This window comes from Ostrea edulis, chromosome 1 (assembly GCF_947568905.1).
Source record: "Ostrea edulis chromosome 1, xbOstEdul1.1, whole genome shotgun sequence".
Taxonomy (NCBI): domain Eukaryota; kingdom Metazoa; phylum Mollusca; class Bivalvia; order Ostreida; family Ostreidae; genus Ostrea; species Ostrea edulis.
This window is the reverse complement of record NC_079164.1, coordinates 47,071,444-47,097,725: the sequence shown is the minus strand read 5'-3', so window position 1 is coordinate 47,097,725 and position 26,282 is coordinate 47,071,444. Positions and strand designations below refer to the sequence as shown.

Here is a 26,282-nt window from a genome sequence, read left to right as displayed (position 1 = left end):
TGAGACAGAAAAATCTCACATGGCTGTCTCACATGGGTAAAGTCGATCTCACACTGGTGATAATGTGAGAAAGAAAAATCTCACATGGGTAAAGTCGATCTCACATTGGTGATAATGTGAGATTTTTCTGTCTCGCACTGCTGCGACATCATTTGATTGTAACGTCATATGTTTTCTATAATTTACGTTTCACGGTGAAGATTTACGTTGCACAGTAAAGTAAAAATATTTTGCATAGTTATACCCCTATAAAACAGTTCCTTTATAACTCCTTTGCAAAAAAAGTCCAACATTTCGACTGTTCTGGCGACTGTTGGACCAGGAACTGTTAAAATCGACTGTTAAAAAAGACTGTTGACTGATGACCAGTGATTTTTTACGAGGGTCCTGTGGCTTTCGAATTGGGAAAAATTGTCGACATTTCAGTCAAATTGGGAAAAATTAATTTGATCATAAATAAGATTTAAATTCATATCAAACATTATATTACCCCGGTATCTTTATTTTACACATCTAATTTTCTTTAACCTTCTAAAATTTTCAACTATTCTATCCAAATCATTCCCATAACTCTTTGTTAAGTCTTACGTATATAATTCACATCGAATGCTAATTTTTTTTCAAATACGTTTTCCTTTCATAATTTTATTATTGGGAAAAATGCAAGCTAAATTGGGAAAAAATTGGCAATTTTTAGGAGGGGAAAGGGCCGAAATTCGGACCCAAAATGGGCCTAAAATATCACTGATGACGTCATATGGCGCTAACTGGAGTTATCTTTTCATGCCGTTTGGATAAAGAGAAATGGCGGGTGCACATTTTGCGACAGCAACGGAAGATGAAATTCAATTAATTCTTCAACGTAGGGACAGCAAGAACATAAAAAAATTATTTGTTAATCATTTTCTAGAATCAATTATATAAGATGAAGTTTACTTATTTTTATTTTATTCGTGTTAAAGCTGTTATACGCAAGTTACATGATTCTTGGTCTGCTGATTTGTTTACGTAATGGCGAGGTTCACTGATTTAACTGATGATAATGAAACACAGAATTTAATTGATGAAAAGCAGAGCATCAAAGATGTGTCTTTGGCGTGTGACTGTCCCAAGTGATAATCATAATTCGGTTAAGTATGGTAAGTTAGAATCACATAAAAATATACATCATCTATGAAATTCCTTCTGCGCTAAACTAGTGATGAAATGATTGTCTGCGACAATCGATTGTTGAATGTTTTTGGCTCGTGGATTTCGATTATCGATTCCATTTTTCATAATCGATTGTTGCCTGAATACAAACCCACGTATCCACTAATTATACTAGCCCAAACAAATATTTACATGCCTAGAATTTTATTAAGTAATTTTATTCTTATTTGCTTTTCAATGCCAAGGAAATTCACTTTTCCGAGACCATCTAATGTCACCTTTTTTTTTTCCAATCTGTACACTTTTTTTGTCTCCAATACAAAAGAGTTTCTTGGAAATCATGGCAGAATACCGTATATACTCGCCTATAAGTCGGTCCGCCTATAAGTCGGTTGTATTTTTTAAGGTTATTTTGTAGGAATTTGCCATTGACCCGCTTATAAGTCGGTACAAATTTTTGTCAGATTCGGTTGACAATTTCAAGTCAATGTTCTAGTGTTTTTACCTATGTTTCAACAAATATTTCGAGAAATTAATAATTATGATCTGCTCAATATCCAAGCCATATCTATTGGGGTTTAAACGCAACCCTTGTTCTATTATGGGCAATGATCCCTTGTTACCTAAGCAATTATGGTCTCCTAATTACCAGTACCTGACACCATGTTTACTTAGTGGCAACCACCTCGCGCAAACTGTTATTGTGGGATTCCGGTATAATTCATTGTATCAACAATAAAGTTTTTAAGAGTCAAGAATGATGATCTAAATTATCTGTTAACAATATTCAGTCTGTTATGAAATATATTTCAGCCGGTATACATATGAATATTTCAATATTAAATCGGGTTCGTAATTCAATTTTACCGGTAAACGATAGATTAGTTGAATTGAAAGTATTAGTTATCGGTATGTAAATAATTTTTAACTAGATAAAAATATGTAAATACTTGTACTTTATACATGATTTTAAAATACACAAACAATACAATATGTCTAGATATTTGTGAACAATAGTCATTTTTATGGTAGTCCATGATAATCGTCAGAGTTGTTTAAAAAACACTACATTTCGCCGCCCGGCCCAGAAAAATACCAATCTTCTTAGGACGTGCCTATAAGTCGGACATAGAGTTTTGGACCAAAAATTGACTCCCAAAAATCCGACTTATAGGCGAGTATATATGGTAATGTCATTAAAATTTTATGCTTCACTTTGAAAGAATAAAATAGACAAATACTTTAAGTATATTTATGCAATAGATGATATTTAATTTGATATGTTACGTTATTCACGAATGAAAATGAAACATCTGATGAATGAATTGATCATCCAAATCAAAAACAAAAGTACATTGTTATGAAAAATAAGGAGATTTATGTATACAATTTTTACATGCCCTCTTCCAATTTTACCAGGTCCCGGGCATCGGGCTCCCGGGATTTGTCATAGACTGATACCATGGATCTTCAGTATAAGGAGTATACCATAGACTAGGAGGGAAAGCAAATCCCATCAGATGCTTCATGCATGGATGAACAAAGCACATTTGAAAAGTGCTCCCAGAATTAGTTTTCATGCTAACCTAGAGTTGACTCAAAATGGACCCATTCTGAACCAGATTTTTCTGGAGAGAACTAGAGATCCACTTGGGTATAAGATTGTATCTTTGTGGTACTGTAGATTGCAAATTGACTGGAAATATGGTTTTTGACTTGTATGTGTCCCTGTGCTCATCTACTCAGTCAGCAAGAAGGCACTGCTATCAATATGCTATTAGATTCTATTTGGTTGTGTGTTCTTGGAATAGCACATTCATGATTCACAATATTTCACATAGAAACTGATTTTCCCTGCAAGTGCACTTATATTACAGGGACAGGGTTCCAGGATTTTGTCGATGGTTGAGTGTGGGTGAGGCAGCGACTGCTCTGAGACCTTTCTACTTCACTGTACACCCAGATCTGTTTGGGCAGCACCCCAAAGAAAGGGTATAAACAGTGTTTTTTTTAACATTTGCTACAAACAAACTTTTTCTAAAATGAATACAATTTACTGTATGAAATGTTTATTCCCATGATTTTTCAAGTCCTAAGAAGTTGCGAAAATTTATATAGAGTTATAAAGACAATGGATAGGATGAATGGTACTTCAAGACTAATGAACAGTGAACATGCAGTTAAAATCTTTTCAATTGAAGTTTAGAGATTTTAACTTTAATATATTTGGTCTAGTTCATCAATGAAGATTACGTGAGGAAATTTTAGTACATGTATGTATTTGTTTTAGTCTATCAATGAAGATTCCCTGAAGAAACTTCACCAGTATATATTTGCCCTCAGAAAACAGGAGAAAGTTCCTCCAACCAATCTCACATTTTTTGCAAAGAAAGATGCAGATAATTTGAGTAACGTATAGACATGTCTGATTAATTTGATTTATTTCACTAATGAAATTTAATACAAGCATTTGTTTGAAGTACACTGAGTGGCCAAAAGTATTGCAACAAACATGGCTGACATCATTACAATGTAAATAACAGCTGCATGGAAAAAACCAACTTTAACGTAGTTCCACACTCCGGTGACGTCATAAGATTTTCCAAAGTCAATGATTTAATGACTGGAACATAAATTTTGTTGGAGTCTTTTTCAATAGTTATTGTAAAAAATCTTGTTAGCCATAAAATATTTCAAAAGTCTTAGTTATATTTGAATAGTCAATAATGTGTTTCAAAATATTGAATCCAAGGACAATAACTCTGTTTTCATTAAATTATTTATCAAGTCCATTATGCAATAGATTTCCTATATTTTTCACAAACATTTTACCAAGGTGATAAGGAATTATTATCTGTGTCTTTTCATGTAATTACATAAAATTTTAATCCATCAGTGGTTTTGAATAGCTCAGCTGTATGGTGCCAGACTTAGGTTTTTTATGGGGGTATACATACTCTGGAAGCTATAGATTTGAAATTATTAAGGAAAGGTATGGATTTTTTTTCATAAATAACTATAACAGATGTACATCTACTAATATAAACAGAAAAAATGATATGTAAACCATGCTATAAGGAAGTTGTGTCCATATTAGTTTGTTTTTTAACATTTTGGAGAATAAGGCTAATTCAATAATTTTGCACTTCTTATACTAAAACTTGATGAACATATTGAAAATGACATGTGTTTTAGTTATTGACATGTTTCCTGATAAATAAATGCAATTTAAATTATTAATTTTTTTTTTCATTTTAAAATAACAACAGATAACTGTTTCCAATGAATTTCATAAAAATCTACATAGGAGTACATGACTTCAGTGGTGACTGTAATGAAAATTAATATGGAAATCCTTAACTAATTTGCCTTTTTTCATTACTCTGAATGTTAATCTATTGATTCCAAACAAAAAAATGCTACCTAAACCCCAAAAATTCAGGACTAAGGACTCACCTTAAATGAAATAAACATTATCTATTTACCATTTTTTAAAAGTATTTTGTTGCAAAGCCTTTCTGAATAATAACTTGTCGTAGTCTTGAATATATTGAAGCATGGAAGCGACGGATATATGTTTGAGAGAGGCCATTCCAAATTCTTGTCACTGCAGCCATTTCCGATCACCCCTCTCATCTATAACTCGGGGCCTTCCACTCTGGGGATCGTTTTCAACACTTTCTTTTTGACGGAATTTTTTCAAAACTCTTCCAATAGTGCCTCGATGGATTCCCAATGATTTACTAATTTTGTTGTCATTAAATCCCTTTGAATTTAGAATTACAATCCGTTTCTTTAGGTCCTTTGACAATTCTTTCTCATTCTTCGACATTGTTTTCATTCGATACCTTACCGGAAATCATCTGCTACTTTGAAGTACAAACGGTCCCCTATATAATTCGTACCCTAGTTAATTCGCATACCTGACATCATGACCCCAGCTTACTTTGTTACGCGTTAGCATTAAAAAATAAAATTTGAAACGAGTAAAATTGTGATGAAGTCAACCATGTTTGTTGCAATACTTTTGGCCACTCAGTGTACATACTGGTAGCACAATGCTTAAACTTACAGAGGTATGGTTCTGGAAATTGATTATATGATCTTTACACCATTTGATATCAAAGTCAATGAAACTTTCATTCCATTAGTGATGACAAAATAAAATCTAAAATTTGCTTTTGCAGATCCAAGTCATGTAAAGATTCACCTGGCATCACCAAATATCCGGGATACAGTTACAACAGTACTAAGCTCCTGTCAGTTGCCACTGGACTACATCAACACAATTCCTGACGTTTCTCCATCTACCAGGCATAGGGTACACCATGGACCTGACTTTGGAGACATATTTGCCAGACGTAAAGGTGGAGAAGAGTACTACAGAAAAGTACAAAAACTTAATTTGTTGTAAGTTCTATGAGCAAATTACATTTCTCAGTTACTTTCATTGTTGAGTGAACTCATTGGGATTGTTTACATTGATGAGTAGACACATTGGGATTGTTTACATTGATGAGTAGACTCTTTGGGATTGTTTACATTGATGAGTAGACTCATTGTGATTGTTTACATTGATGAGTAGACTCATTGTGATTGCTTACATTGATGAGTAGACATATTGGGATTGTTTACATTGATGAATGAACTCATTGTGATTGCTTACATTGATGAGTAGACTCATTGTGATTGTTTACATTGATGAGTAGACACTTTGGGATTGTTTACATTGATGAGTAGACACATTGGGATTGCTTACATTGATGAGTAGACACATTGTGATTGTTTACATTGATGAGTAGACACATTGTGATTGCTTACATTGGTGAGTAGACTCATTGTGATTGTTTACAGTGATGAGTAGACACATTGTGATTGTTTACAGTGATGAGTAGACACATTGGGATTGTTTACATTGATGAGTAGACTCATTGTGATTGCTTACATTGATGAGTAGACTCATTGTGATTGCTTACATTGATGAGTAGACACATTGTGATTGTTTACAGTGATGAGTAGACACATTGGGATTGTTTACATTGATGAGTAGACTCATTGTGATTGCTTACATTGATGAGTAGACACATTGTGATTGTTTACATTGATGAGTAGACACATTGGGATTGTTTACATTGATGAGTAGACACATTGGGATTGCTTACATTGATGAGTAGACACTTTGGGATTGTTTACATTGATGAGTAGACACATTGGGATTGCTTACAGTGATGAGTAGACTCATTGTGATTGTTTACATTGATGAGTAGACACATTGGGATTGCTTACAGTGATGAGTGAACTCATTGTGATTGCTTACATTGTTGAGTGAACTCATTGTGATTGCTTACATTGATGAGTAGACTCATTGTGATTGCTTACATTGATGAGTAGACTCATTGTAATTGCTTACATTGTTGAGTGAACTCATTGGGATTGCTTACATTGTTGAGTGGATTCGTAATTGGTTTCTATATTCTGTTCATCTCTTGGAAATCTGACATATGTCACATGTTTTCTTTATACTATGGTTTCGTCATTTTTAGCTCACCTGAGCTGAAAGTTCAAGTGAGCTTTTCTGATCACATTTTGTTCGATATCTGTCTGTCCATAAACTTTTAACATTTTCGACTTCTTCTCCAGAACCACAGGGCCAATTTTAACCAAACTTGCCATAAAACATCCTTGAGCAAAAGGCATTTAAAGTTGTTCAAATCAAGGGTCACACCCTTTTCAAAAGGGAGATGATTAAGAAATAGTGAAAATATGGTAGCATTTTAAGGCCAAAAAAAATTAATCAATAGTTTCTCAGGCACCGCCGCATCAGGTTAAACACTGCCGCATTGATCAATTTTATTGCCATATTGAAAAGGGAAATAACTCAATTTTCTATTTTTCCGAGTTGAAAAAGAAAATTGAGTTATTCCCCTTTTCATATATGCTAATAAAAAGACGTTTTTATTTAATATACAATATATTTTTTGTTCAACAGTATTCTATGGATTAACTTTTTATAAAATGATTGGAATAATACTATTTTAAGTTGAGTAAGTATTATAATTGATATTAGACTACAAAAAAGTAAGAATCGGTTGATATTATTTTGTTGACTGACAAGGAAAAAAGATAACTTTGGCTTAAAAAAAAAGAAAGAACCTGCCTGCCACATTGAATTTTGAAATTTTTGGCCTGAGAAACTATTGATTAATTTTTTTTGGCCTTAGATGCAAGATTTTATGTCATACTGTCATTTAATTCCATTTAATTGCTGGGTTTTTTTATTGTTGCTTTCCTCATCGCTACCGTTGTAAAGCGCCCTAGAGTAATTTGTTTTATATAAGGCGCTATATAAATTTTATTTATTATTATTTAGGTCGCCTGAGTCATTCGGGTGACTTGTTGCTATTGGTCTTTGTCTGTCGTCGTCCGATGTTCATCATGTGTTAACAATTGAACATATTTAACTTCTTAATAATTACCATTCCAATTCTTTTCAAATTTGGTATGAAGCATCTTTAGGACAAATTGGGAATTTCAGGACTCCTGAACCTCCGGGACCTTACTGGTGGGGCAAAAACTGACCCAAATTGAACGGGACCTTACTGGTAGGGCAAAAACTGACCCAAATTGAACAGTTTTCAACAATATTCCTCTCTACAATTGCACATCTTTAAGAAAAACAAAATGCATAGGTCATATAGAGCAGGAAGTTCTTTACCCCAAAATTGTTAATTTCATGATCCCAGGGGTAGAGGTTCTGACTTCAGGGCAGGACCAAACTTGGTACATTATTTTTTTTATAAAATATTTAGATAACATCTTCTGATATGTAGAGGGAGCAGATAGTCCTTTACAGAAGTACATTTCATGATCTAAAGGGTGGGGTTTTTAGTATCAGGTTGGGACCAAAATGGTCATAGTGATTAAATGTGTGTGTGTGTTAGCAATTGAACATTTTTAACTTCCTCTTGATAACCACCCTTCCAATTCTTTTCAAATTTTGGTACGGAGAATCTTTGGGACAAGGGGTACATGCATTGCAAATTCCAGGACTCCTGCACCCCAAGACTTTAGAGGTGGGGCAAAAATTGACAAATTTTCAAAAATCTTTTCTTCAATTGCACATCTGTAAGAAAAACTAAATGTATAGTCAAGTAGAGCAGAAGGGCTTCTACTAGAGTTGTAAATTTCAGGTTTGTAAGGTTTCTGACTCTAGGGTGGGGCCAAACTTGGGATTTGGTGTTCATGTGTAAAAGAGTTAAATGATATGCTATTGATACGAAATTGAAACTGAATGAATATTTAAAAGGAGCAGTAGTCCTTAACCAAAATTGTAAATTTGGAGATACCAAGAGCAGGGGTGTTGATACCAGAGTGGATTCAAAATGGTCAGTGATTAGATGTCTTTATCATTTGGGAAAGCAGAAAGGGATTTACCAAAATTTTGAATTTGACAACCCCAAGCTTCTTCTGACTCTAGGGCAGGTCCAAAATAGTCATATGGTGTTGATATAATATATATTATGTAAAATCTTTCATCAGCATGAGCAGGTTTGGGGCATTTGCATTTTTAAAAAGAAACCATCTTGTTTTATATTGCTGCTGAATATAAGATTTTAACTTAGATATGCAGAACAGGAATATTATTATAGATTTTGTAACATTAGAGGTTAGTGATACTTTTAATTAATACTTAGGTGGCTGAGAAGGCCTTGGAGCCTCTTGTTTTTCATGGACTCTTGGGTTAAGTTGGGGCTAAAATTAGGGATAAAATTTTCCATCACACATATGTATAGTGAAGGGGGAGGGTTGAAAAATCTTTTTTAAAAATCTTCTCAGTCACAGAAGGACATGTTGGTCATATATAACATCCCCATATTGTGTGCATTAAAGTTAGGTAAAAATCAATATCTCATGGGGGCATAATATGGGGTCAAAATTTGTCATAGGCTTAAAGAAGGTAGAAATCCTCAGAAGAATAGTAGACCTAAGATGACTCATGTGAGCATTGTGGCCCTTGGACCTCTTATTCATTGAACACCAGTTTTCTTTGTTTTTGTGATTGTGTCAAATCAAGTGTCCAATGAAATACAAGCAACAACACAAGTCTAAATATCCACAAAATAATGTATCCACAACACAAGTCTAAATATCCACAAAATAATGTATCCACAACACAAGTCTAAATATCCACAAAATAATGTATCCACAACACAAGTCTAAATATCCACAAAATAATATATCCACAACACAAGTCTAAATATCCACAAAATAATGTATCAACAACACAAGTCTAAATATCCACAAAATAATGTATCCACAACACAAGTCTAAATATCCACAAAATAATGTATCCACAACACATGTCTAAATATCCACAAAATAATCTATCAACAACACAAGTCTAAATATCCACAAAATAATGTATCCACAACACAAGTCTAAATATCCACAAAATAATGTATCCACAACACAAGTCTAAATATTGATCCACAAAATAATGTATCCACAACACAAGTCTAAATATCCACAAAATAATGTATCCACAACACAAGTCTAAATATCCACAAAATAATGTATCCACAACACAAGTCTAAATATCCACAAAATAATGTATTGACAACACAAGTCTAAATATCCACAAAATAATGTATCCACAACACAAGTCTGAATATCCACATCACAAGTCTAAATATCCACAACACAAGTCTAAATATCCATAAAATAATGTATCGACAACACAAGTCTAAATATCCACAAAATAATGTATCCACAACACAAGTCTAAATATCAACAACACAAGTCTAAATATCCAAACACAAGTCTAAATATCCACAAAATAATGTATCCACAACACAAGTCTAAATATCCACAAAATAATGTATTGACAACACGTCTAAATATCCATAAAATAATGTATCCACAACACAAGTCTAAATATCCACAAAATAATGTATCCACAACACAAGTCTAAATATCAACAACACAAGTCTAAATATCCAAACACAAGTCTAAATATCCACAAAATAATGTGTCCACAACATATGTCTAAATATCCACAAAATAATGTATCCACAACACCAGTCTAAATATCCACAAAATAATGTATCCACAACACCAGTCTAAATATCCACAAAATAATGTATCCACAACACAAGTCTAAATATCCACAAAATAATGTATTGACAAAACTGTATTTTTCAGAAATCCACAAAAACATAGTAGGCTAGTAAAAATTCTTATACAGAAAATAAAGGGTCACAGCTGTTTAAGGCACTGGTTTAAGTAAGGTAGAATAAATATTCCAAAGATGCTATAAAAAGAAATTATGTGGAGTAAAATTTTATTTCGAAGTACAAGTACACATACTCAAATGTTGTAAAAATGACTTACAATACAGATCATGGATAAAAACCAATTCCCAGATCTCTAGAGCAAACACAGAAGAATCTTTAGAGTTTGAGAAGGATGTTGAGTATATCACTGGAAGGCTCAAAGAAATGGTGGGGTTAAGGGCAGTTCGATGGCACACAAATTGGGGGCCTCGTCGGTATACAGCTTGTCTGACGTCACTGGAAAAGGTCGCTGAGAATCACCTAGCATTTGTCAAAAAGTACCTCTCTGGTAAGTATTACACAGAGTACAGTACTCATACAAATCATAAGATGTAGTGATCTCCATTTGTTTACATATAAAGATTTTTTATGTACTTGTGTTTACTTTTGATTAACATTCTGTGTATAATGTTAATGAGGGTCTCACTGGTCCAGGAAATTTGTGATTGATGACCAGAGAATTGTAATGCTATATGTATAAAAGTCCTGCAATTTAATTTACATCACAGCAGTAGTTAAGAGTAATTTCTCTACTCTTATGTTCCCATGTCCCTTTGAAAGTGGGGGTATATTGGTTTGCACTTGTTGGTCGGTTGGTAGACCAATTGTTGTCCATTCATTATCTTGACAGACATGAAACTAGTTTCCCTAAGAGAGTAGATGACCCCTATTTATTTTGAGTTCAAAGGTCAAGGTTCAAACTACTCTGGACATTGAAAGACATCAAACTTAGCATGCTGGTTCCCCCTAAGAAGTAGATAACCTGTATTGATTTTGAGGTAATGAGGTCAAGGGTCAAACTGGACATAGTAAGATATTGACTGCTCAATATCATGAGAACCCTTTTCATGACAGAAATGAAACTTGATACACTGCTACATACTAAGGAGTAGATAACCCCTATTGATTTTGAGGTTACAAGGTGAAAGGTCAAATTATTCTAGACATTATACAATTATTGCTGTTTTTGAGGTCAATACGATGGTTTAGACACCTGGGGAGTACAATATTCACCGAGTTCGAAGGGCGAGGTGAATATTGTACTTCGAAGGTGGCTAAATCATCATATTGACCTCAAAAACAGCAATAATTGTTTTATTATATGATTAAATGATTAAAAAACCCTTCAAGATTGTTAATGTGACGACCGGAAAACAAACCTGCTGAAATCTTAGCCGAAGCCAGTGAGAAACGCGGAATTTCATTGGACGGCAAAAATAAGTATAATCAATCGCGTCAAATTGGAAGTTCCCGACCTATTTTTGTTCCTATGTGGAAAAAATAATTCCTTATGTTCACCTTGAAGGTCACGTGCAGGTAAACATAACGTAGTATGATTTCTACATTGTTGGATCTCAGCCAATTAGAGAGCTAGGAATTATTCAATCATATAATAAAAAATGTTGTCCACTCAATATCTTATGAACCATTTGATGTGGTGCACCTCTACTCCCAAAATAGTAGATGACCTTCATTGGTTTTCAAGTCACAAGGTCAAAGGTTATGACTCAAATGAATGGTTTTATGGAAATGTCTGCTCTGTATCTTGAGAGATTAAAGTTAGTATTGTGATTTGCCCCTGACAAGTAGATAACTCCTATTTTTCACTATCACTACAGACATTCTAAATGTGAAGTTGTCACACTGGAGCATATATGTTTCTAGAACATTACTTGTTCTGCCCCAGAATTTGAATTCTAAATTCATGGCAGCAGATAGATGACTTTTGTTTACCCAATTTTTATTTTTTTTTTTTTTTTTTTTTTACATAAAAACCCTATACCAAAAGGGTCAGAAAACTCCTGCAGCTTATTGGATGTCCATCACAAATTCTGTCTACCAACAAGCTGTTAATTGGCATTAAGAGTAAATGCCATCAATATTGAAAAAATAGTGTTCTTGTAAATCATTTGCATTAAATGTTTGTAATATGACAGGGCGGGATGTGGCAATCAGTGACAGGAACGGGGTCAGCTTGTCTGGAGAAGTGTGCCTTAACCACACTGATGTCCCTCAAGTTTGGCTGAGGGTTAGTATAGTATAACTGTTGTATAAATCAGTTATACTTTGGGATGCTTTATTTCCAGATTCTCACCATGTCAAATTTATCTGCAAAACATAATGTTCATGAATGATTAGTTTAATGTTCAACATTAAGGATATACAAACTAAATTTTTTTGTCATGACAACCTTATAAACTTCCATGAAAAATATTGCTCTCTCAAATAAAGGTGTTCTAAGGCACTTGAATTTTAATATAAACTTAATATCAAGATACATGATGAGATGTGTTTAAATTCATGGAACAGAGACTTTTATCCAAAACAGGTTTACAACAGGATATCCAAACTGGACTGTGTATCTGTAGCATCATCTATTATGAGTTGATGACACACTTAATTGTAGTTTAAGAAATGTCATTCAGTTTTAAAAGTATGAGAGATGATACACCTCTAGTCAATGTGAAGAGACTCAAGGTATATCATCTCAGATACTTTCAAAAATGGAAAGACATATGTATTTATGTTTTAATCATTTTTATTGCATTCATATGTACATGTAGATTACATCAAGTGTATTCATACTCAGTGATTAGACTATCTCAAAAGGTGAATCTTCTGATTCAGTGGGTAGGAATGTTTAGATAGGCTTGGGGTTAACGAAGTGAATGTAAGTAATAGCTACTATTGATTAAATACATTTAGGAAATATTGATATTTCAGAGAATGACAGCAGTCCCTGCATATGATGCAGTCTTAGAGCGCCTTCCTTTCATGGAAAAGGAACTATCTCAATTATTATGTCACATAAAAATCCGTCGACGAGAACGTCACCATATTGTGATGGCAGAAGAGTATGAGCTTCTTCTTAACAAGATTTTAAATTCCATGAGGAGAAGTCAGGATCTTGTGAGGCGAGGGTTTAAAGACCATGACCTTTCTCTTTTAGAAATGGTGGTGGAAGGGTAGGTTTCATCATGAAGCTTATAGTATTACAACAAAAATAAACCAGAATAGATATAAATGATTTTTATACACCCGTCAGAGTGATGGGTCGTATTATGGCGTAAGATTTCCCGTCTGTCCATCTTTTACCTTTATCTTGTCCGGCTCATGTTTTTCATAGTATGAGGCCTAGGACTAAACTTGGTCAGTCGATGCATCTTGAAGGGGGAGCTGTGAGTGTATCATGACCCAAAAGTAGGTCATTGTGGCTTCATTTTGGAATTGGAATGTCACAGCTTGTGACTTTAAGCATATAAACCTATACTGCTATGAACCATGTACATCATTGTTGGATACCCACGGCTGATCTTGTCTTCTACTTATTACGATGAAGACAAGATCAGCGGGTATCTGTCGATCCAGGTACAAGCAGTTGCAGAAAGGCATATCACGTACACTAACTGCCCTTTATGGATGAAAGTGACAGTTAATTGGAAACAGTTTTGTTTATTTTAGTTGGTTATCATTTTAGCTAATTCAGAGGTAGGAATGTTTTTACTCCTAAAACCGTTGTATATGTACATGTACATTATGTAAACCTTGGATCGTTTCTCTAACAGTCCATCTGCACCCCTGACACTTACAAACCTGGGTCAATATTTAATTCCTGTGTCTATGCCAGGCTCAATGATTGTGGAGTTTATAAAGAATACTCGGCATCAGGCAGAAGAACTTCTCCGGGATGCTGTCTCGTATGTATAGATTTTTAAAAAAAACATGGCTACACCCCGATTTTTATAATTATGCAACACTTTACACAAACAGGAAAAATTAAAGGTTGATATTAGAAATATTTGTTGGTGTAGGGAAGGAATGGATATGTACATGTGTAGTCACATATTACATGTATAGTCACATAGTACATGTGTAGTTACATAGTACATGTCTAGTCACATAGTACATGTATAGTCACATAGTACATGTACAGTCACATAGTACATACACACACGTGTGTGTGTGTGTGTGTGTGTGTGTGTGTGTGTGTGTGTGTGTGTATATATATATATATATATATATATATATATATATATATATATATATATATATAGTCACATAGTACATATATATATATCTATATAGTCACATAGTACATATATAGTCACATAGTACATGTATATATGGTCACATAGTACATGTATATGTATAGTCACATAGTACATGTAGAGTCACATAGTACATATATAGTCACATAGTACATGTATATATAGTCACATAGTACATGTATATATATAGTCACATAGTACATATATATATAGTCATAAAGTACATGTATAGTCACATAGTACATGTATATATATAGTCACATAGTACATGTATATATACAGTCACATAGTACATGTATATATATAGTCACATAGTACATGTATAGTCACATAGTACATGTACAGTCACATAGTAAATGTATATTTAGTCACATAGTAAATGTATAGTCACATAGTACATTACTGGGAAAAGCTTTAAAATAGATAGACTACTGAGATTAATACCACATATACATGTTTGTAGATGTGGTATTGTATGTTTCAGTTTGAGGATGATATATACATGTTTGTAGATGTGGTATTGTATGTTTCAGTCTGAGGATGATTGAAGGGGAGGTGATACAACAAACCCGAGACAGGCTCAATCTGCGGAGCCTTGAAAAAGACTTGAATATTTCCCCGGCCCAGATGACCCAGTGCTGTGAGCGACTGATTGATCATGCAGATGAACTCGGTACTTATGTGGAGGGCATTCGTATACGTGCAACACAGTATTACTCGGTGACAGACGATGGATTGGTGTGCATACCTTGGAACTGGGAGGACGACAATTAGATGTGATATTTTTATTTGAAATGTAGTCTAGAGCCGTATTTGACCATATAGTGGGTTTTTTCCATGGGGGTTGGGGTGGGGTGTGTGATTATGTTAGCAGTTTGGTATCATGCCGTCAAATTTTCAATAGCTAAATTTTGAACCTAAACGTGACTGCAATCACATGTATATTAGCAAGAGAGATAGCTGTATAGCAGTTGGTTTTTATCAACCTCTACCCTGAGTTTTCGTTCTTAACACCCACAAATACCTCTGTCAACATCTTGAGAGTTTTTCAAGATTTTTGTAAAACAGTTAAAATGCTCAAATAGAAAATGGTTTCGCATTTAGTTGTAAATATATACGTAAATAAATCAATATTAAGCAGAAGTCAAGTCTTTCCGTGACACAAGAAGCATTGAATTGGGGTTAAACATGGGCATTGTGTGATTACACTATATAGTTATAGACATGCAATGTAATGGGAAACAAAAACTACCATAAGTTCCCTGCGCTCTACTTTTCTGATATTTTGTAAGTGAATTAACACATGCAATACTACTGCTGATTTTGAGACGTTGACAGAGTTTATGTATGTGTGAGCGTAAGGAACAATAACTCTTGAAAGAGATTGGGTTTTTTTTTATGTCAAAGGTGAAAAGAACATATGTAACACTCTTCAGCTTGGGAGGTAAAAAAAAAAAACCTGCTAGTTTTGGTGGGTTTTTTTTTATGTCAGTTGTTTCTGACGACAGTTAAACATTTTCCAAATAAGTGAACTCTACACTGCTGATCAATTCTTAAATTTTTTTTAACTCAACGTCATCCAAAATATATATGTATACCCAATACTTCTACAAGTAAGAGCCTCGTTTATTGTTTTTATGCTCCTTATAATCTTCTGTATATGAAGTAATAAAAAATAAATAAATGAAATAAGATGAAAATAAAATTTGTGAGCAAAATAAACTGTAATGTAAATTTTATATATATATATATATATATATATATATATATATATATATATATGATAACACAGAATAAGAGTGTCGCTGCTGGACCACTAGCTGGTTGGAGTAGTATACCTGGGAGCTAGAAAATTGCCAAATTTTATGTCCTGAAAAAACCTTCTATGTGGTGATTTTGTTTGAAGCTATGCATTTGATTTGGAATGTGGATGTTTTGTTACATATTATGTGGAGAATATTATTTATAAATATTACCCCAAACAGTTGAATATGCCTGTTTGGTTGACATGGATCTTATATTTTGAATAGAGACACTTTTGCTCAATCCCTGTGGATTGTAAAATTTTCTTCCAAATTTATGTTATGAAATTTATGTATACATATATACAGTGTTTACACAGGAATTACTTTTATAAATAAAATCATTTTTAGTAAATTACCCATGTTTGTTTGTCCATTGTTCAGCTTTGTTACATGTACATGTACAAGATTTAAGCCTCATCTACATTGACTTTCATTAGACTTGCATGAATGCATGTAGATATGGATTCCAAGGTTAAATGTCAAAATTCAGGGTCACTGAAATGGAATTTCTGAAATTTTATGTGAGCAAGATATAAATTACATTGTACAGTTTTCATTTAAAGTGTGTTAGATTTACAGGAATAAACTTGTACATGTATAAAGATTTTGATTCCTATTATTTTTAAAGTTAAGGTACAGGTGTAAGGTACTTCGGACCATACATAATATGTTCCAATGCTACTTGGAATAATGTGTTTTTTTATTAGTTTGAAATTCATGGACTGAAAGCTAGTATTCAATGTATAACAAAAGGATACAGAACAATTTTTAATAATTTAAATCAAAATAAATGTTTATTGTTAAATGAAAATGAAGAAGATCAAATTCAAATGACTGGTAAATAAATTGAAACCAATCTATTTTCACTTTAGATTTTTTGGAAGAGTTGTCCATTCTTGGTAAAAATAATAAAAATCTAATTTGTTGAAAATTGTGAGGTAAATGATTAATTGTAGTTCATATTTGCATAAAGAAATTTTATTTAACATTTTGCCAAGAGATTTATGAAAAATTTTAATAAAATTTATTCTTCCCATAGACTTCAACGTCAAATTCTAGGTGAAATAAATGAAGCAGAAATAAAAATTGGGTGGATTATTTTTGTGTATTAAAGAAACTCTTCAAAATGATGCCACGATTATAAAAATCCCACCATCCATTTATTAGATATGAAATATATGATCATTATACATTGAATAATCTTTAAATTACAGCCTTATTTACACATCTAAATACCTTAATCATTACATGCATATGTCAGTTTTATGTCCTTAGCACCTTTTTATGATAAGTAAGAGTAAAAGTTAGAAAAATATAGATTTTACAAATTGGTGTCTATCTTGCCTACAAGGTGTCATTTGACTGAAATGCAGACAGCTGGCCAGGTGAATGATGGCAAACCAGAATATTTATAGTACACTTCATCTTGAGAGAGCATTAGCAGTCATGCAACTAGGACAAAAAAATTTATGCCCTGCCACAAAGTGGTTAGGGCATATACATGTAGTTTTACCCTTGTCCGTCCTTCCGAGACACCCAGTTTTCCAAACTTTTTTCTCTAAAAGCCTTGAGATATTGAATTGATATTTTGTATGCAGGTGTATAATTTGATGAGTTACAGATCAAGTTTCGTTCCGGTATGTTGATTTTTGATGGAGTTGTGCCCCTTTAACCCAGACATATTACGGTTACGACCAGTTTTCTAGACTTTTTCTCTTAACGCCTTGAGATATTGAATTGATATTTTGTATTTCAGGTGTATATTGATGAGGTATAGATCAACTTTGAGTTTTGTAACAGTTCATTGATTTATGATTTAGTTGTGTCCCTTTAACCCAGAAAAATTAATGTTTAGGACCAGTTTTTCAAGTTTATACGCCTTGAGATTTTGATATTTTGTAAGCAGGTGTATCTTAATCAGTTTCAGATTAAGTTTGACTTTTGTTCCAGTTCGTTCCTTTTTTTAATGTAGTTGTGCCCCTTTAACATAGAAAAATTACTGTCACAACCAGTTTTCCGAACGTCTCGAGATAATGAACTAATTTTTAGCTCACCTGAACTGAAGGTTCAAGTGAGCTTTTCTGATCACATTTTGTCCGTCGTCCATCTGTCTGTCCGTCTAAACTTTTCACATTTTCGACTTCTTCTCCAGAACCACTGGGCCAAATTCAACCAAACTTGCCACAAAGCATCCTTGGGTGAAGGGGATTCAGATTTGTTCAAATGAAGGGCCATGCCCTCTTTCAAGGGGAGATAATTAAGAATATGTGAAATTTTGGTGGCATCTTTTAAAAATCTTCTTCTCAAGAACCACTGGGCCCAAAAAGTTGAAACTCATGTGAAGCCTTCATTACATAGTGTAGAATCAAATTTGTTCAAATCATGACCCCTGGGGGTAGGATGGGGACACAATGGGGGATCAAAGTTTCAAATAGTAATATATAAGAAAAAATCTTTAAAAATCTTCTCAAGAACCACTGAGCCAGAAAAGCTGAGATTTATATGAAAGCTTCCTGATATAGTGCAAATTCTAAATTGCTAAAATCCTGGCCCCCGGGGGTCAGATGGGGCCACAATAGGGGATCAAAGTTTTACATACAAATATATAGGAAAAATCTTTAAAAATCTTCTTCTCAAGAAAAGCTGAGATTTACATGAAAGCTTTCTGATATAGTGCAAATTCAAGTTTGTTAAAATCATGGCCCCCGGGGGTCGGATGGGGCCACAAGGGGGGATCAAAGTTTTACTTACAAATATATAGGAAAATCTTTAAAAATCTTCCTCTGAAGAACCACTGAGCCAGAAAAGCTGAGATTTATATGAAAGCTTCCTGATATAATGCAGATTCAAGTTTGTTAAAATGATGGCCCCCGGGGGTAGGATGGGGCCACAAGGGAGATCAAAGTTTTACATACAAATATATAGGAAAAATCGTTCAAAATCTTCTTAAGAACCACTGAGCCAGAAAAGCTGAGATTTACATGAAAGCTTCCTGATATAGTGCAGATTCTAAATTGTTAAAATCATGGCCCCCGGGGGTCGGATGGGGCCACAATAGGGGATCAAAGTTTTACATACATTTAGGAAAAATCTTTAAAAATCTTCGTTTCAAGAACCACTGAGCCAGAAAAGCTGAGATTTATATGAAAGCTTCCTGATATAGTGGAGATTCTAAATGACTAAAATCCTGGCCCCTGGGGGTCGGATGGGGCCACAATAGGGGATCAAAGTTTTACATACAAATATATAGGGACATTCTTTAAAAATCTTCTCAAGAACCACTGAGCCAGAAAAGCTGATATTTACATGAAAGCTTCCTGATATAGTGCAAATTCAAGTTTGTTAAAATGATGGCCCCCGGGGGTCGGATGGGGCCACAATAGGGGTTCAAAGTTTTATATACAAATATATAGAGAAAATCTTCTCAAGAACCACTGAGCCAGAAAAGCTGATATTAACATGAAAAGCTTCCTAACATAGAGCAGAGTTAAGTTTGTTCAAATCATGGCCCCCTGTGGTAGGATGGGGCCACAACAGGGGATGAAAGTTTTATATACAAATATAAAGGAAAAATCTTTAAATATCTTCTTCTCAAGAACCATTGGGCCAAAGAAGTTTACATGTACATGAAAGCTTTCTGACATAGTGTAGATTCAAGTTTGCAAAAACTATGGCCTCCAGGGGTAGGTTGGGGCCATAATAAGGACTAATTAGAAAGTCTTCTGATATGGACCAAGGTGATTCAGGTGAGCGATGTGGCCCATGGGACTCTTGTTTGTATTGAGATGTACATGTATATTGATGAGTTCCAGATGGAAATTGAGTTTTATTCTTGATCGTTGATTTTTGAGGGAGTTGTGCCCCTTTAAGGTAGAAAAATTAGTTACAACCAGATTTTTTTTATTGCTGTTAAAACATAAAGGATTGTTGAGCTCTTCATTGTACTAAATGTGTGTAACATACAATCTGAATACCACATCCAATGCTATACTTTGATGGATTTCCTAAATTTGACTTTACTGCAGGCATTTGTGTTGTGTTAACACATCTAATTTAAAATTCAATGTGTTAAAAAATGAAGAAAAATCAATGTCAGATTAAAAAATCAACCTCCAATCAAATTTTATGAAAATTATGTATATTTCTCCGCAGTGAATTATATTTTCCCATTAATTAATGTTTCAACCATTGTTTTTATACAAAGAAAAGAAATTTTAATGTCAAATTTACAACAAAAGATTGCAAGATGTATGAATTTTAATTTTGTCAGTGATTTTTATACGCCCATCATTAGACGGGATATATTATGTTATGGCACTGTCTATGCGTCTGTCTGGCTATCCGTCCATCAGAGGTCGTGTTTTCCGGACTTTTTCCATAACGGATGTATGACTTCGAAATTTGGTCACAATTTCTCCCTCAAGAAGCCCAAGAGTGAGTTTGCATTTCAGCTGGATTGGTGCACTTTGACCTAAAGCTACTTTAGAGTTATAAGTTGGTCAAACAGTTTTCCGGTCTTTTTTTTCATTACAGACAGATATTGCCCTGAAATTTAGTCATAAGCTTCCTCTCGGAGGAATACAAGTTCAGTTTACATTTCAGCTGGATTGGCCCGTCCATCCATGACCTACATTAGGACTAAAAGTACATGTAGGTCAAATAGTTTTATGGACTTTTTTTTTTTCCCTTATGGATACAGATATTGCCCTGAAATTTAGTCATATAGGCTTCCTCTTTGATGAATAGATTTTCAGTTTGCATTTCAGCTTGATTGGTCTGTCCTTGACCTACTTTCGGACTAAAAATAGGTCAAACAGTTTTCAATGCTTTTTTTCATTACGGATATAGATATTGCCCTGAAATTTAGTCACAACCTCCCCTCTCTGAGAAATACATAATCAGTTCACATTTCAACTTAATTGGTGCGCCATGACCTACTTTAGGGCCAAAAGTAGATTTAAATTCTTTTTTGGACTTTTTCTCATCATAGATACATTGCACTGACATTTTGTCACAACCTCCCTCCCAGAGAAATACATAATCAGTTCACATGTCGAATGGATTGGTGGACCATGACCTACTTTAAGAATATTCTATTCAGAATATGTGTGGTATTAATTAAGAGTGCATTATATGCTTCCGGGTTGAATTTCACTGTCCAACGGGCGTACAACATATTTAAAACCACAACAAAATACACAATTTATATAATGTCTCAATGTACAGAAACCATATCAACAAAAGTAACAACCCACCCCCCACCCCCCAAATTGTTATCCATGAAAATTGGCCCCCATGAATATAAATGATTCATAGTCTATAAAAATGGGTAGGAATGATACAACAGGCAACATTTGTAATAAAATGTCTTTTAATAAATGATAAGAAAAATATGAAAATAAACTTTCAATTAAATAACAAAGAAACATACATGTTAACAACAAGTTATAAACTCTGTAATGCAAATATTGAGGTTTTCATACAAACCTCTGATAATGTACAAAAAAGCTCAAAACAAATCAAAGAACTACATATAGTGTTTAAATTTCTCCATAAAAATTAAGAGAGTAAAAGTAAGAGCAATTTCCCCAAATAACATGAGAATACAAGGACTTGCCCAATTGATCTCACTATACTGCATGCATTTTCTACGTAAAAGGTGATCCAAAATATCCTTTAAAATGATATCAGATATTTTGGAGCTGCACCCTGTATGACATGATTTAGTCTTTTTGAAACCCTCTGGACACCTGTACTTTTATCTAACCAAAAAACCACCAAGCAAAGGTCAGCTTAATTGTTTTTCACTAAGTTTGATAAATTGATGAATGTTATAATTAAAAGATGAATGAGTTTTTCACAGGAAAATGTATTTTTCTGTCTTTAACTTTGAAAAAACCTATTTTGACACTTCCATCACCCTAATGTTTCGGTGTCAGTAGCTGTGCCTATACTTCTTTTCCAGTTTATCATTTAAATCTGTATACATTTATATCTATAGCATTCATCATGTTTGTCAAGTGAATGACAACACTGGACAGATAAATAAGTCACTCATTATTAGCCTGCTTTCCATATGATAGCACTCTTCAGTGAATGAAGCAATATTTGCTGATACTACCGGGGTATAAGGCAAATAAAAGCAATGCTCTGTGTTGCTGTCTCACATCGAAGATTTAACTGGCAACTTTAATCCTTGGAGTCAGAATGTACTATTATCAAATGTGGTCAATAAAACTGAATGGTGACACAAAGAGCTATTTCTTGTACGAAAACTTGAGATTACGGGTACAGTGTAATATCACATGTCATGGAAATGCTACTCCATAATAATCATGTCCCGCGGAGTTAAAGCACCGATAGGAACAAAGCAAGGCTCGGACTGGGATCAGGCCTGACAGGTTGTTCAGCTTCAAGTCCTGAAAGATAAATGACAAAAACATTAATTAGTGTTTTTAAGTCAACAAGAATATTAATCATTTTGATTTCTTGAGAGATAATTAACAAGCGCATAAAGCATTTTGTCAAGCACAATGGGTATGCAAAATTCATAAATGTTCAAAATGATTATCATGTCTTGTACTCGAAGATTCAGGGGCACATACTTTTTAGTCTGTCTGTCTGCAAAAACTTTAACCTTGGCCAATATATCTTTTAAATAGCAGGTGATGACTTGCATATTTTATATGTATATTCCTAGTGACAAGACCTTATTTTTAATCCCAATTTTTTTTTTACCGTTTGACCTACTTTTGTAAAACTTTAACTTTGGCTATATTACTTTTGAATGGTTGGTGATATGGCTTTCATATTTCACATGTGTGTTCCTTTTGAAAAGACCTTTCTTGAGGTAGCAAAGTTTTTCATTTAATTATCTTGGAGTTTGATCTACTTTTGAAAACTAACTTAAGCCAGAACTTCACGTGCGTATTCCATGTGACAAGACCTTTCTTTCCATACCAAAAATTTTGACCCCTTGACCTTTATCCTGGAGTTTGGCCATATGGGGGCATCAGTGTTTCACACACATATTGTTTTGCAATAAATCATACAGTACATCTACCGCACCAGTTTAAGATGAATTTGTCATGACCATACCAACTACTATACCATTGTTGAAAACCACACCTATATATATTGTCTCCGTTCACATTATGTTATAGAGATAGGGTAGAGGTACTCCCAGACTCGGTAAGCCTGGCTAACGATGATGCTGTGTACTATGCATGTACGTATAGAACTCAAAAGTTGAATGAAAGCTTTACACCCTAACAAGTTGATGCATCTTAATACGGTGTGTGTGTGTGTGTGTGTTAAAAGTACAAAACATTTCCTACCTCTCTGGCATCCACAAAGCGAACACACTCCAGCCACGTATTTAGGAAGGACTCCCCACATACTGCACATTTACTGGCCTGGGCAAGCATCTCCTTAATCTGAGGATAATGACGAATGGCACGACGTAGGTAAGACCACCTACAATGGACAGAATTTTCTTTAAAACAAATTTCAGAATTTTATACCCCATACTAACATGAGACTCATGGACATTTGTGTATCGACTACTTGTAACAATTTTTTTCTCTCCAAAACTGGAATGTTTCATAAGCATTGCATACAAAGTTACTGTAGTGACAAATGATCCCAGTGAGATTCCTGTAAATGAATATTGCATGCACTCAAAACTTTGACACTTCATTTCCATAACCATTGCCCCCCCTAAGCCAGTCACATGTCCATGAAATACATAGCCAGGGGATATAAAATTCAGCAAAAAGAGTAATTGTGTCCCCTGAATTGTCAAACTTCAGTGGTGAACTGCTATGCACTGTTTCAATTCTTAGACTAGATAAAAGAAAAAAATGTAGTGAACTTCTGGTGCACTGTCTCAATTTTGGATACTAAAGAAAAAGTTGCGGTGAACTTGATTAACTTGTTTAGTAATGAAGAATTGGTGAACTTCTGGTGCACTGTTTCAATTCTAAATATTACAGGAATAATGGCAGTGCACTGCTGGCACCCTGTGTGCCGCTAGCAGCATTAGCTGCACAGTTCCAGCAAACAGTTCTGACAAACAAATTTGTTTGCCACAATCTTGTAACACATTTGCAGCAAACTTTGCATTTGTAAGGGAATTAAGGAGGTACGTACACTACATAATTTCAAAATGGCTGACTTCCTTTTACAACATAAATGGAGATATAAATATCAATATTTGTCTATATTCAATTCAGATTTAATACCTAGGTAGGTAGTTCAGTAGGTTAGTGTGTCAATTACTGAACTGTAGATCGTAAGTTCGACTGCAGCAGGAGTTTTAAATATTTTCAGATTACTTTTAATTTATTAAAACTGCATTTTTTGACTAAATAAAGTAAATTTGAAATTTTTCAATTTCAAAATATTGTTGTACATATCCTTCACTATCCATCCACATCAAAATTTCTCTGGTGTAGTATTCCTCCTTAATGCTTGAAGAATGGGCACAAATCTCAATAATAAAGAGGCATATTTTACATCATGCATCTATGCAATAATTAATAAAAAAAAAATTTGAATTGAAAATTTGCGTAATGCAGTAAATTGCTGTGCAATAGCAATTTTAAAGTATGAAAAATATGCCATAGCATGTCATTGGGCACTATAGGTAGCTAAGTAGCCCATACTCTCATTGTAGAGGGCATTTTATTCAATCTAGTCACCGAAGTTCAAAGTTCAATCATCATCTTCCACCATCAATGGAACCAGATAACTTTATTTGTTAAATTCTTCATTTATCCCAAAACATAAACACATCATAAAAGAAGCCAAGGAAAGTAAAATTCAAAACACAACAAGTATGTTATCACAACAACAAATACACAATATCCAGGTTGTTATAGTAATTGGTATTTCTGAACAGCAGTCATGTGATTTTGTTATAGATTAATTACAGGGTTCCCAGGAGACAAAAACAATCAAACATATACATAAAGTAAACAAGTTCATATCAATAAGAACAACTCTTGAAAAAGCATATCCCTTAAAATTTAAAAAAGAACACGAAGTTAAAAAAAAAGTGTCACCTGTCTTTTCCTCCTGAAGGAATGCTGAAATTTACTTGTAGAATTTAAAAAAAAATGGAAATTATATAAGTATAACTTTGTTTACAAGGATTCATTTCTTATTCTTACAGAAAATTGAGAAAATGCAACAGACCAAGCTGGGATTTGAACCCGGGCCCCTGAGTCTCTAGTCAGGTGCTCTATCAACTAAACTATTTGGCCATTGGTGAACAAACTCATCCTGCCATCACATTCCCCACTCCTTCCTTGAAGACATCAACCTTAGGATCTTAGTCCCTTGGTAGGCATTTTCACCTGTCAGTTCCAGGGACTGGTCTACAGCATCAAATGTAACAGGAAAGAAGAAAATGTAATTGAACAGGATTTGAACCCAGGTCTCCTGAATCTCTAATCAGGTGCTCTATGAAGTGAGCTTTCTGGCACCAGTGACTGAACCATGCAGTCCGACTGAAACATTCCTCTCTCCTAATTAAATGTCGGTTGAGCACATCAACCCAGAATCGTTATCCCCGAGTAGGTATTTTTACCTGTCAGTTCCAGGGGCTGGTCAATGGCACCAAATGTAATAGGAAGGGAGAAAAACAATGGACCAGACCAGAATTCAAACTTGGTATGGTCCATTGCATATCCTCCCTTCATGTTACATTACAAATTGTTTAGAATATTAAATTCACACAACATGTAATTTCTAAACTGCAAAGTGAATGACTTAATTCTTACCTATCCTTTAATTCTTTCATTATGTATCTAGCATTGATTTCCTGTAAGTAAGAGAAAAAAGACAGTATTAAATAATCAAAATTACTGTGGAATCATCATTGTTCTGGGGGGGGATTGATGTTCGCGGATTTCGTGTGTCACTCTTACCCACGAATTTAC

At 34.1% G+C, this 26,282-nt stretch overlaps 2 protein-coding genes across 4 annotated transcripts in view; one reads left to right on the top strand and one right to left on the bottom strand.

The window, feature by feature from the left end:
• The window catches only part of LOC125652373 (T-cell activation inhibitor, mitochondrial-like), a 40,023-nt gene extending 23,081 nt beyond the window's left edge, over positions 1–16,942 (top strand). For all 3 annotated transcript variants that reach the window (XM_048881545.2, XM_048881556.2, XM_048881535.2), the window contains exons 2-9: positions 3,030–3,144; positions 3,443–3,560; positions 5,340–5,562; positions 10,550–10,773; positions 12,422–12,513; positions 13,209–13,450; positions 14,051–14,182; positions 15,067–16,942. In XM_048881545.2, the coding sequence (XP_048737502.1) occupies positions 3,030–3,144; positions 3,443–3,560; positions 5,340–5,562; positions 10,550–10,773; positions 12,422–12,513; positions 13,209–13,450; positions 14,051–14,182; positions 15,067–15,307 (1,387 nt within the window). In that variant the 3' untranslated portion in view covers positions 15,308–16,942. The remainder of the gene's footprint in view (positions 1–3,029; positions 3,145–3,442; positions 3,561–5,339; positions 5,563–10,549; positions 10,774–12,421; positions 12,514–13,208; positions 13,451–14,050; positions 14,183–15,066) is intronic.
• A 4,749-nt stretch (positions 16,943–21,691) lies between these two features.
• Positions 21,692–26,282, bottom strand: part of LOC125652431 (leucine-rich repeat-containing protein 69-like) — a 60,484-nt gene continuing 55,893 nt past the window's right edge. Inside the window, exons 9-11 of the mRNA XM_048881626.2 lie at positions 26,124–26,164; positions 23,676–23,814; positions 21,692–22,757 (exon numbers count right to left, since the gene is read on the bottom strand). Coding sequence (XP_048737583.1) covers positions 22,647–22,757; positions 23,676–23,814; positions 26,124–26,164 — 291 coding nt within the window. The 3' untranslated portion in view covers positions 21,692–22,646. The remainder of the gene's footprint in view (positions 22,758–23,675; positions 23,815–26,123; positions 26,165–26,282) is intronic.